Source organism: Antrostomus carolinensis, unplaced genomic scaffold (assembly GCF_000700745.2).
Source record: "Antrostomus carolinensis isolate BGI_N321 unplaced genomic scaffold, ASM70074v2 scaffold18927, whole genome shotgun sequence".
Classification (NCBI taxonomy): Eukaryota; Metazoa; Chordata; class Aves; order Caprimulgiformes; family Caprimulgidae; genus Antrostomus; species Antrostomus carolinensis.
In genome coordinates this window covers 7,534-20,435 of record NW_010329918.1, presented here as the reverse complement: position 1 = coordinate 20,435, position 12,902 = coordinate 7,534, and the positions used below count along the sequence as shown (strand labels likewise).

At 38.1% G+C, this 12,902-nt stretch overlaps 1 protein-coding gene across 1 annotated transcript; it reads left to right on the top strand.

Moving 5' to 3' along the window:
• Positions 1–4,404: 4,404 nt before the first annotated feature.
• LOC104517804 (glycine receptor subunit alpha-2) lies at positions 4,405–8,693 on the top strand (the record flags this gene model as incomplete). Its single annotated transcript, XM_010172771.1, has 3 exons — positions 4,405–4,489; positions 5,758–5,895; positions 8,467–8,693. Coding segments are annotated over 3 exons (450 nt in total), but the record flags the coding sequence as incomplete, so codon positions are not given.
• Between the last annotated feature and the right edge of the window lie 4,209 nt (positions 8,694–12,902).

Here is a 12,902-nt window from a genome sequence, read left to right as displayed (position 1 = left end):
AGTACAATTGCTCACCCCCTGCTGATAGTGATCCTGGAGCAGCAAAAAGGAACCACAGTCCTGGAAGTGTGAGCCTGAGCGATTCCCAAGAGAATCCTCCCCCCCCTTTCCAGCTTTCCAGTCAACCCTCATTAATATACTGAGCATGACATAATATGATATGGAATATCTTATTGGCATATCCAACTGTCAGTTCTGGGTTTTGTTAACTGCTACACTTCCCACCCCCCCCTCCCAGTCCTTTTCACTTGTAAACTACCCAAACACAGTGTCCTTGTACATTATCAAGATTCTTCTCATAACAAATCCCATACTGAAACCAAAACATAGTGCTTTCTAGCTACTAAGAAAATTAACTCTAGCCTAGCAAAACCGGGGCAAACTGTTCCTATTGGTGTTTTATGGTGCTACGTTTATGTATCTCAAACGCCTTGATGGCGGGGTGCCTGAAAAATAAAATAATTGTTCTGTCATATTTTCTTCTGTTTTATTAACAATTAAAGTATTCATCGATGTAATTGTAGTTAAATTTCCGCTTTGCACCAATTCTCCAGGGGCTCTTCTTGAATTTGCTAAATATGAAACAATGATTTTTCTGAAATATTTTCTGTCAAGTACACTATTATGGTCAATGTGGGTAGCTATATCTGCCTAACACTTTCATTTCTGATCCTGTTTCCTTATTAACGTAAATATACAAGTAGTGACATGGCACCTAGGTTTGGAAACACTTGCAGGATAATTTTTTTACTGAAAAGAGTCAACTACTGTAAATTGGCCCACCACCATGAACTTCACTGAAACAACTTCAAACTCTAGCTTCTGAACACTTAGCAATTAATCTTGTTGAAAATCATTGGGTCTGTGGACAATACCAGGTAATAAGCATTGGGTTTAACACTTGCATTACTCCTAGTAAAAGGGATTACAGAAGCATAGGTGTTAGCTATAAATGGCTATTCTGCTGACATGAACAACAAGTAGAGGTAAATCTATAAGAGCATGATCTCTTGATCTAGCGTCATCAATACGATGAATAGAAATTATTCTCCATTTGCTAGGGCAAGAAGAGAATAATTTAGTCTTCCTGAAAGGCACTATTGGTTAGGAAGAGAAAGAAGATATGTCAGCCTTTGTGTGAACCAATCTAATGAGCATTTTCTCAGCTTACCTACAGAAGAAAAAAAAATGAAATACCTACCTAGCATCAGTGGAGATAGATCAATTTATCCCTGGGAGGCTTGAAAGCTGCAACTGGATGTATTTGCTTTCTCATGAGTTCAATATTAGACTCATAAAAGAGACCTACCCCCTCCCCAGGTATGTAGTCAAACCCCCAAATCATTTGAGGGGTTTGGGGAGTAGAAAGGGATGAAGGGGAGTAGAAGGAGGAAGGAAGTGTAGTCAGCATGCAATCCACACAGTAAAACCTGAGGGGTGGATAGGCCATGCCGACTTCAATAAATACTAACAAATGACATATTTAGGAAGGCTGCATTTGACTAAAGCCATGTTTGAAATGACCTTAAAATATCTAAGACATATTTAGAAGATGACTGAAAAGAAGGAAGACTTGAGTTTAAAATATCAACATTTCAGAAAAAAAAAGGCAGAAACAGTCTTTTGTTAATACTGGAGATTAACAATTTAAATAGCTCAACCTTTAATCCATGAAATTACCTAGTAAAAATGAGACTAGTTAACATTTGCAGAGCACTTAAAATATTTAAATTAGTAAAGAGCAGATTTTCAGTAACATTTATATGTCCACTAGATATACTTTTTTGTCTATGTGCTGGTTTTGGCTGGAATAGAGTTAATTTTCTTCACAGTAGCTAGTATGGGGCTATGTTTTGGATTTGTGATGAAAACTATGTTGGTAACAGAGACCATTTCGTTATTGCTGAGCAAGGCTGACACAGCGTCAAGGCTTCTTCTGCTTCTCACCCCACCCCACCAGCGAGGAGGCTGGGGGTGCACAAGAAGTTGGGAGGGGACACAGCTGGGGCAGCTGACCCCAGTGAAAAGAAGGAAGACTTGAGTTTAAAATATCAACATTTCAGAAAAAAAAAGGCAGAAACAGTCTTTTGTTAATACTGGAGATTAACAATTTAAATAGCTCAACCTTTAATCCATGAAATTACCTAGTAAAAATGAGACTAGTTAACATTTGCAGAGCACTTAAAATATTTAAATTAGTAAAGAGCAGATTTTCAGTAACATTTATATGTCCACTAGATATACTTTTTTGTCTATGTGCTGGTTTTGGCTGGAATAGAGTTAATTTTCTTCACAGTAGCTAGTATGGGGCTATGTTTTGGATTTGTGATGAAAACTATGTTGGTAACAGAGACCATTTCGTTATTGCTGAGCAAGGCTGACACAGCGTCAAGGCTTCTTCTGCTTCTCACCCCACCCCACCAGCGAGGAGGCTGGGGGTGCACAAGAAGTTGGGAGGGGACACAGCTGGGGCAGCTGACCCCAGCTGACAGAAGGGATATCCCCCACCATATGATGTAATACTCAGTATAAAAAGCTGAGGGAAGAAGAAGGAAGGAGGAGACGTTCAGAGTCACGACGTTTGTCTTCCCAAGTAATGGTTAGGCATGATGGAGCCCTGTTTTTGTGGAGATGGCTGAACACTTGCCTGTGGATGGGAAGCAGTAAATGAATTCCTTGTTTTGCTTTGCTTGCATGCAGTTTTGCTTTACCTATTAAACTGTCTTTATCTCAACCCACAGGTTTTCCCACTTTTACTCTTCTGATTCTCTCCCTCATTCCACTGGGGGGGATGAGTGAGCAGCTGTGTGGTCCTTAGTTGCCAGTTGGAATTAAACCATGACACTCTAGATGACTGATTTTTTTTTTTTTTTAGTGCTTATGCTTTTTGCTCCCAAAGGTTAAATGGGAGTTTATTTACTATGGTGGTGTTGAGAGGACTTCTGGAGGCTTTTCTTTATCTCAGTGCACTTCACTGCCACAGACAACTGATCTCTAATTTCCTGATATTGTCATCATCTTGTACATCTTGGCATCTTGTTATCTTGCCTATGCCAAGAGGAAAATCATGTGACTTTTTCTATGTAGCTGACGAGCAGGCAAAAGCAGAGATGTTGAATATGATTAAAACAGGCCATCCCCAAAAATTCACATGATGAAGAAGTAGACTGAAAGAGCTAGAATCATCTGAGTCGTATGAAGCACAAAATCACCATGGGAGACAACTTAGTGAAGTATCTTGAAGACAAGATCACACTTGTCTGTGGGACAACATACTTTCTAGATTAGCAGCTGGCCTGTGGGTTCATTGGCATAGTTAAAAAAAAAAAAATCTTATTGTACTGTCTTAATGTTTCATTGTACCTTCAAATCAGACAATATAGTTCTCGTCCTTGATGGTAAATGAGTGCAGAGGTTTTTGTTTATTTTCTTTCTTTTTGTCAAAGCGCTTTTCGTGCTGAAGGTAATCTGAAATAAAAATGTACTCTTTTTATATTACTTAACCCAAAATCTAAACAGTGCTTTTGATTTTCAAAGCAGCTAGTTGTTTGTAATGATGTCATCCCAGTATCTCAGTTTGTTAGAAGTGGTTTCTTCTCTCCACACAAATAAAGAAAGAAATAAAGCAGAGAACTCTTGAAATGGATTTCAATCAAATGTGAAAAAGTAATCTGAACTTAAAAAAAAAAAACAACCAAAAATGAAAAATAAAGGAAGAAAGAGACATTAAGAATATTCCCATCTGAGTAAAATTTGGCTTTATCTGGGACAATAACAACTGAAAAATTAAAAGACAAATTTAGTTTGTATGATAATGTTCCTTTAGGCTTACTTTCTTCTGTCTGCATTCTTTATCTTTTAATGCTATGTGATTCTAGCTTTTACTGGATGGTGGTTTTTTAAGTTTCTTTTAATGGCTAAGCAGTAAGAATGGAGGGTTGGAAATGGGCCTTATACACAACAAAAGCACTCTCTGTTGAGAAAAAACCCATGACTGTTGTTTTCTTCCATTGCTTTTCCAAAACAAAGCCTAAAAATGTGTGTCCCATGATCAGTCATTTCAGCTTTTGCATTATTTGGGTTCAGTACTATACATAAAACATTCGCTGGTACATTAGTGGAGAGCATTTCTTGCTATCTTGATGTTGTCTTCTGTGTCTCTGTTCTGCTCAGTCAATTCAGCCAGTAAGTGCCTGGTTTGCTTACACACTCTGTCTTCACATCTCTTATGTCCTTAAAAGCTCAGAGGAGAGATACCTCTGAGATGTTAAGATTTGGTCTTGATCCTTTAAACTCTAAATATGGGGCTTTGGACAAAACCTGTAGATTTCTAACAAGAGCTTCTTCTTTTTTTTTTTTTTTTTTTTTTTTTTTTTTTTTTTTTTTTTTTCTCCCTCCAATTTTAGGCTTACTTTAACCTTGTCCTGTCCCATGGACTTGAAGAATTTTCCTATGGACGTACAGACTTGTACAATGCAGCTAGAGAGCTGTGAGTGTCCAATTGCTTCATTTAGCAAAGAACAAGATTTTACTGTAACATTTGGTGCTTAGATAGGACCGACATTGTCGTATTTATGTGATGAAACTCAATATTCCTATTTTGTAAGGGAAAATAATGGAGAAACAGTGCTTTAACTGTACATCACCATACCACGTGGATCTCATGTCTCTGTGCTGTTACTGCTCTGTTCCTTTTTCCTCTCTTGGAGGGTCTCCAAAGGGTCTCCACCTGACCCATCAGGGCTGAGTCACTTCCAGGGATAAGCACGACAATGCTGTGTGGAAGAAATAAAATCTCAGGAAAGTAAGAGCAATTAGTATAGAGTCAGGGATTAGCTATGTCTGATCAAGACATGCTATGGTCTTTTGAAAAATGGAAACAACATACTTGATGAAGCAGAGGTCCTATAGGTACACTTGTGCTGGCAAGGTAAGCACGGCCAAGGCATGGACTTGGGTACCGGCACACACCCAGCCATACCTGCATAGCTGTCAGCACACACTGTGGCACCGTTTTGACCTGTACCAGGTAACAACCAGACAAAACCAGGAGTGGCTCTGATAACAGCACGTGCCAGTGATCATTCCCAATAGTCAGTAGGTACCAGGCCACCTTGGGTTTTTTGCAGGGAGAGGAGAATGGGTTTAGCTGTATGGGTATGAGCTGCCAGCTACCACCTGACTTTGTGGCCAGAGAGTGGCCACAGCTTGCTAAATTTACCCACAAAGATGTAGCCATTGCAGAAAAAAGACTTCAGTGAGTCAAAGCCTCTTTGTTTCCCTCTTTCCCCTCCACACCCCTCAGTGGTAGGTTCAGAGAGGTTACAAAAGCTGCCATTTTCTTTTCTGTAAGGGCCCAGCATTCTACAGTCTAGAAATCCTTGTTTTGCTGGTGCTTACCAACTCCATCATCAAAAAATGATGAAAATAAAGCAAAATGCAGGCTGATACATAGGCATGGAGAAATGTCATTTCAGTTGTAAACAGTATCTTTGATGGACCAACAAAATTACTTTTAGAGGCAAATCAGGGTAGTATTTCAGAACATAACGGTGTTACTTGTTGCTCTTAAAAGACTAATAGTGTAGTAATAGTAACTAGTAACAGCAATAGTGTTGTTGTTAATTAGGCAGTTTAAAAATATAACTGAGATAACATGTATTGTGATAAAAGACATGCTTCTCAGACATAATATTATTTTCTTTTGGTGCTTTCCTGTTAGTTTCTATCTAACAAATTCTATTTTCTTTATTGTAGTTGGCTACACTATGAATGATTTGATATTTGAGTGGCTAAGTGATGGACCTGTGCAAGTTGCAGAGGGTTTGACCTTACCACAGTTTATTTTGAAAGAAGATAAAGAACTTGGTTATTGCACAAAACATTACAACACCGGTGAGCATTATTCTGTTTTTTTCTATTAATTGCTTTAATTGTATCTATTGTCAGCTTGTAAAGGGAAAAGATTCTAATACCCTTAAAACCAATATGGAATTTAAAATCTTAAAATACTAGTTAAAAAAATCTAGTTGTTTTGATTTCCTTAAAATTAAACTTTTTTAACTAATTGAATCTTTTCTTAAATATTGAATCAATACTTTTGAAGTACTGATTTTGCTGAACTTTATTTATTTCTCCAATATATCAAAGTGCCAATGAGAAAAAATATCAAATTTTCACCACCTTTTATGTGTGATCTACATTATGAAACATGGTATTTGAAAAGACAATGCTCTCTTTGCTGATCTGAATAGTATACAGGCATGAAATGGTAGGAAATTAAATGTTTGTTAAATCCTGTAATATTTTTCATATACTTGCTATTTTGAAGTTTCAAATGCTGTGTTTTCTTTCTTTAGATTTACAGAGCAGAGAGAAGTCTGTTAAAATTTGGGTTTAGCTGCTTGGAGTTTATTTAATAGGGACAGCATTTAGAGAATGGTTTGCTGGGTGCTTGCTGGGATTAGATATAATCCCTCTCATCTAAAATGACTTTTTCATCATTTCAGTGTAAGAGCCAATCTGGTTGCATCAAATACATTTCACTCTGTGAAATAACACAACATGAGAGGTTCTGCCTCAGCCAAAAATAAGTCACATTCATTTCTTATGAAAAGAAAATTACTGGTTTTAACTTTTACAAAAACAGCTTCTCGTTTTGGGGCCCAAAGTATCAAGGAAGAAAAACTTTGGGATTACACAGTCCAAGACCCATGGAAAGGGGGACTGCTCTGACTTCTCACCTTTTCTTACACTTAGAGGGGATAATCGAAAGTAAATTCCAATAGACAGAGCTTACTCAGTCGTAGTTGGGCTGATACAAAATTCAGCCATTTCCCAGCATGTAACTCAAACTCTGAATAACAGTTCATCTGCTTTTCTCATTACCATGAGGTAACCATTCTGTAGGGTCAAACACTGAAAGTAGGAGAGGTGGGGGAACATGAGCAACAGCTTCCTTGTGTACCCATGAAGATTTCCCACAAAGGATAAAAATGCTGATTAGTAGCTCCCATTACATGTAGTTCCACAAAATTACTGTCTAATTACCAAAAGTTAAAAGTGTGTGACCTAGCCAGGGGAACTGAAAAGTAGCATTTAAGTAATATGAAACTTTCCCTACATGCACTCACATTGCAGTGTTCTCTGTAACATACTCCTTCAGGTTTGCTGTGAAATTAAAATGTGGATAAAAGCTATATTATTCAGCCTTCTCCTTCTACTCACGCTGCAAGGGGCTCTGTACAGGCTTCACCACAGGACTTTGGAGAGCATGGGGCTACTCTCATGCCATTGCTGCCACACATGGCCACCCTACAACTTTCAAAGTTCCTTTCTGTATGGGCAGGTTGGTCAGGATCTGTCACTACCCAGGTCTCACAGTTTGTCTTCAGGGTCACAGGTCAGGCCACTCAACAGGTCAGGCCACTCATATATGAGCTTCTGTCCTGTCAAAAGATATTATTCATCTCCTCCTCTCTTTGCCAAACAACCTCTGCATTGTCCTTTGGGCCAACTCTCACAGCCTGCCATTCAGCTTTCTAGACTAGAAAAAAATATGCATGCATCACAAAAAGGAGCAAAAAAATCTAATTTCACCTGAAAGGATGATCAAGGAACAATGCATCTTCATTCATTTGACCTACCAACACAAAAGGGGTCCTTTGAAACCATTAGCATCACACCTCAGGAAGGACAGACATTTTTGTACTTGGATTAGTCTGCCTCTAGTGAAAACCTTCACAGTACATAAACCACAGTCAGGTTACACAGTAATTTGGAAAGCAGCACAGAGTGATTGGATTAGTAGACGACAAGCTGCAACTGCATCCCCCACTGCACAACTAGCTTCGCTGTCAGACCATCCTAAACCTCTGTCCTCCACTACCCCTGTGGAGCAGCTCTTTTTTGTTTGAAGAATCATTCACCTCCCACAAGGGATGGTTGTGAGTTTCCTGCAGTTAGACTTTTGGCAAAATTCAGAGTAGACTTTGAGTTGATTCTGCTGTGAGAAACAATCCACTGACACAGGTAGATCACACCAGAATAAGGGGTGTGATCTACCCTAGCAGTATATGCCTACTTGTTTACAATGTGTCGGTTAAGTACATTTTCTTAATCTCAGGTAATTAAAAGAGCAAAACACTGTCCCTTTTCAATACTAAACACTACATTTGACTAAAGTAAAATCTTATTAAAATCTGAGAAAAGAAACATTACATTATATTTTTTTGGAAGGGAAACAACTGTGCTAATATTCATTTTCTCAGTTAATGTGAAGAACTGGGCACAGTGTACTTCAGGGGTCCTGTACCTCTCCCAAGCTAGTGTGCAACAGATAGGCATTTGTAAGCCAGGAACTGCTCGTGGTGTTAGGTTAGAAAAGAGGCCATGTATCTAACTTATGCTAAGAAAACAAGATAAAAATGTGCAAAAAGCATTTATGAAAGTAATTTCATGTTCTAGGAAAGTTTACATGCATTGAAGTCAAGTTTCATTTGGAGCGTCAGATGGGATACTATTTAATCCAGATGTACATTCCTAGCCTGCTGATTGTCATTTTGTCCTGGGTTTCTTTCTGGATCAACATGGATGCTGCTCCAGCTAGAGTTGCACTGGGTATCACTACAGTTTTGACAATGACCACGCAAAGTTCAGGATCGAGAGCTTCCCTCCCAAAAGTAAGGAAATAATTTTGTACTACCTATTTGTTATTAAAAAGAAATATTTGTACTAATTTTGAAGTTTCTGAAAGATCTGTGTAAATACGCACCTGATAAGAATGCAAGAGTAAGGGGTAGCAGTGTGGTGTTAAACCATTGCAATATCTTTGTGTTTGGATTAAGGCAGGTTTCTGCTGGTTTGCAGGGTGGCTAGAGGATTCAAAGTTATGGATTTTTAATGCATTTTTTACTAGCTTTGACTCTTAGTTTTCAACATTTAGAAGGCAGATTTATCTGAAGTTTTTAGGTACCTGACTGGATTTCTGAAAGCACTTCCGTGAAAATTAGAAATTCTATCTGGGGACTTTATAAGCTCTGTCTGGTCATTTCTGGACTGTTAGACTCTCAAATATCTTGATGTTTCTAGATATGGTACTTAGTCCAATGGATATACACATATACGCAAAAAAATTAATATATGTATATATATAAATACATGTATATAAAATGTATGCAACTAGAAGGTTTCTATGGAGAATCTTTTCAGTGAGGAACTGCTGATGTCTTTGCCTCATGGCAGAATTTGTCCACATTCAAGTGTTGTCTGCAGACCTCCATCCTGTCTATGCACAAAAATATTCTCTCACTCAAATTTTGAAGTCTTTTTAATCCAGGCCAGGTGCTGTAGATGGCTTTACAGATTACAGACTGGATTCTTTGTTTAGTCAGGCTGACAGCTCTTCTCAGCATGGGCACAGCCTGAATGCTTCAGCTGATAGCATTCCCAGCAGAATTTCCTGTGCATGCTCAGGCTTTGTACAATTTTCTGGAAGAGAGCTCAGAAGTAAATCAGTTTACAATAGTCTGAGGAACTAAAAGATACACTCCATGAAGAATCCTCTTTACTGCAGTCCAGAAACACAGGGACTGGGATCATAAAACCACTCTAGGAGCAATGAAAGCACAAATTTTGACTGTTTGTACAGATCATGATCCATTCCAAAAAGCATATTGTATTTTGTTTTACTTTACCCTCAGTATCATGTTTAGTCTCATTCCAAATACTGTAGTTTGTTTAAATTGAGCATATATAGGGCAACTTCAAAAACCGCACAGACTGTGTTACTCTTCTGTTGGTAATGAGAAAGTATCACTTAAAAATTTGGTGACTACGACAGTTGGTTCAGCTTCACTTGTTCACTTGTAGATATGTATAAATTTCATGCAAATGGAAAGCCTTTCATATATTAACTCAGAATTTCAAATGGATAATTTCTTCAACATTTGTTCAGACAATTCAGTCAATATTACCAAGTGAACACTCGGAAAAGAAAGTCAACAAACACATAATCTTGTCAAGGAGCATACAGGCTCTGTAGGTAGCAAGTGTGACTCTGTCTAGATGGTAAAACACGATTCCATGTTGATATATTCTAAGTTCCTTCCAAATTGACTGGCTTGAGAGTTAGAGGTGGTACAATCACTGTAGTAGAGATTTCCACCCACATTTCCAACTGGGCAAACATATCCTGCCAAGAAGCCCTGCAGTGTTAGCATGCCCCAAATGCTTATGTTTTAGGAAGATTTTTTGTCATACACCTTTGATCCAGCTGAAATATTTCTCCCTTTTGTATTTTGCCTCACTTGAGTAGAAAAGTATTTGCTGGAAAATTTACTGGGCTTCTGCTGATTGGAGGAAATGGGAAGATCCAGAATAAGTTGACTGTGGCCATTTGATTATTAGAAAGGTTCTTCTTTGGCCTCAGAATTAAATAGATTTATCTCAGCAGCTGTCAGAGAATGGTGATGCTCTGGCTGTACTCCATCCTCTCCTAGTGTTTTCAGCTGTGTTCCTTTGCCAGAAGACTAAGGCACTAAGGAAAAGTACCTCACCAGAGAGCCCATCACACTTATTTCAGTGAGGCTACACCTGGTTGTTGCAATTCCACTGTGCTATTCAGATGAGCTGTACTCTACAGTTTTGGTCTCTATATGAGTGAGTTAATCCTTGTGGGGGATTTTGAAGATGTGTCAGTTGACTTAAAAATGTGATTCTAAGTAAATGCTAGCATACCTGCCAGCTGACTCCTGCCTTGGATGAATCAGGTGCCTGAAGAAACATGGGACTGACCAAAACCCAAGTGTTTCAAAACAGGCTTTGTGTGCCCGTGTAGCTGTACAGCCATGTATAGCCAAACAGGCCTCATATCACCAGTGTCTGATTCCTTACACAAAGAAGAAGCAAGCTGTTCTTGCTGTTGCAGGCACCTAGCTTTTTTAAAACCTCATCTGTAACTTAATATTAAAATTGTATTTCTTAATAAAAATCTGTCCAGATGAAATGCATTTAGAAATAAAAATATTAAAATAATTGAATCAAACCAGTGTTAAATGTGAAGTTTCAAAATGGCTCTTTAAAAGTAATGTTTTTCTATGTCCTGTCTACATACTGCCATGACACAGGAAGTTATGCTGTCAATAAAACATCCATTTAAAAATTGCTCCAAGCACGAACATCTAACAGAATAAGACATGACAAGAGGGTTATTTTTGCAAGAGTGCTGAAAAAAACAGATGCAACTTTGCTTTGTGAAAGCAGCCTAGATTTAAATACAAGAGTTATATTTTTTTACCCCGTCCTTCTTTGTGTCCCATTCTTATTAACACATGTTTATACCACTTATTTTTACCTTTAATTTACCCACTGTCTCATGCCAAGAATTTCTCCTCATTCTTCTCTATTTTAATAAAGCTTTACCACAAAAGACAACAAAGTATCAAAACTCACTGACTTTAAAGTTAAAAATCCTTTACCTAGAAAAGGCAAAGAACAATTGTGACGAGAAAATTCCTGGTTAGTTGTTTTAGGGTTTTTTTGTCAGTTTCCAGGTTACTATCTAAATGGTGAAAGTTGTACTCTTTAGAAGTAATTGCGTTCATATTGTTCTCAACCCTGGCATAGAGTGCTGTTTGCTTAAAACTGTTATTTTCCTTATTAATCATTAACAATCATTTTGATACACAAATTTCATAATGATAGGTCACGACAACATAGACATTAGGCATTAAGTTATTGAAAATTAAACGTAAGATTGAGACTGATGAAAAAGAAAGAAAAAAGAAAGGAAAGAAAGGAAGGGAAGGGAAGGGAAGGGAAGGGAAGGGAAGGGAAGGGAAGGGAAGGGAAGGAAAGGAAAGGAAAGGAAAGGAAAGGAAAGGAAAGGAAAGGAAAGGAAAGGAAAGGAAAGGAAAGGAAAGGAAAGGAAAGGAAAGGAAAGGAAAGGAAAGGAAAGGAAAGGAAAGGAAAGGAAAGGAAAGGAAAGGAAAGGAAAGGAAAGGAAAGGAAAGGAAAGGAAAGGAAAGGAAAGGAAAGGAGGATGAAATTAATTCCAGCTGAGGCTCATGTTTGCTGAACATAAGAAAAATATCTAGAAAGCCTTTTCCAAATTAAATATAACTGTATTTATTTGTTAAATTTTGTAGTATTTCCGTGGAATTATTATCTTCATAGTGTTTTGAAATTCTGGCAATTTTTTTCCCTTATTCTTCTACAAAGTTGATTTCTTTGTTACAAAAGGTAAGAATAAATTATGAGAAAATTTACATCCCAACAAAGCTACTGCTCTAGGAAGGGAGACCTGCAGTGCTTGTTTCAGAAAGCAGAAAGGTCTCTTCCTGTGCTGTTTTAACATAAAATAAGCAGTACTACGTCCTGTTTCCTTCATGGACATGAAATAATGATTTTCTGTATAGGCAGTATCTGCAGAGAAATATTCACTGTGGTGTCAACCTCTTTTATAGTGGCAAAATTATTTTGTGTTTGTTACAGAAGACTAGTGAGGGAACTTGTGACCAGAGTTACTCTTACTGGCTGTGTTAGGGGGTGGTAAGGAACTCATCCAGAAAGCTACTGTTGAAAATCCTCCCCCCTAGTTTGGCTAATTCATCACTGGGATGCCTAGGAATGGTGATCCAAAATAGCATGGTTCCTATGATCAGTTCCCCTTCCCACACATTAATATGTAGAATTCTTACCCATATCTGATGCTCTTTGTCTGGATTCCTCTGGTCGTGTCATCATTTTCCACTTAGAAATTTTGGCTAGATAAATGTTTGTGTACCCAGCTACACCAGTAGCCCTTGCCAATCAGCCAACTGATGAGATATTCTGGTTGCCAGATGGGCGATCAGCATGACCACACATCCACAGTGAAACCCTTGGGAAACTCTGAGCTCTCT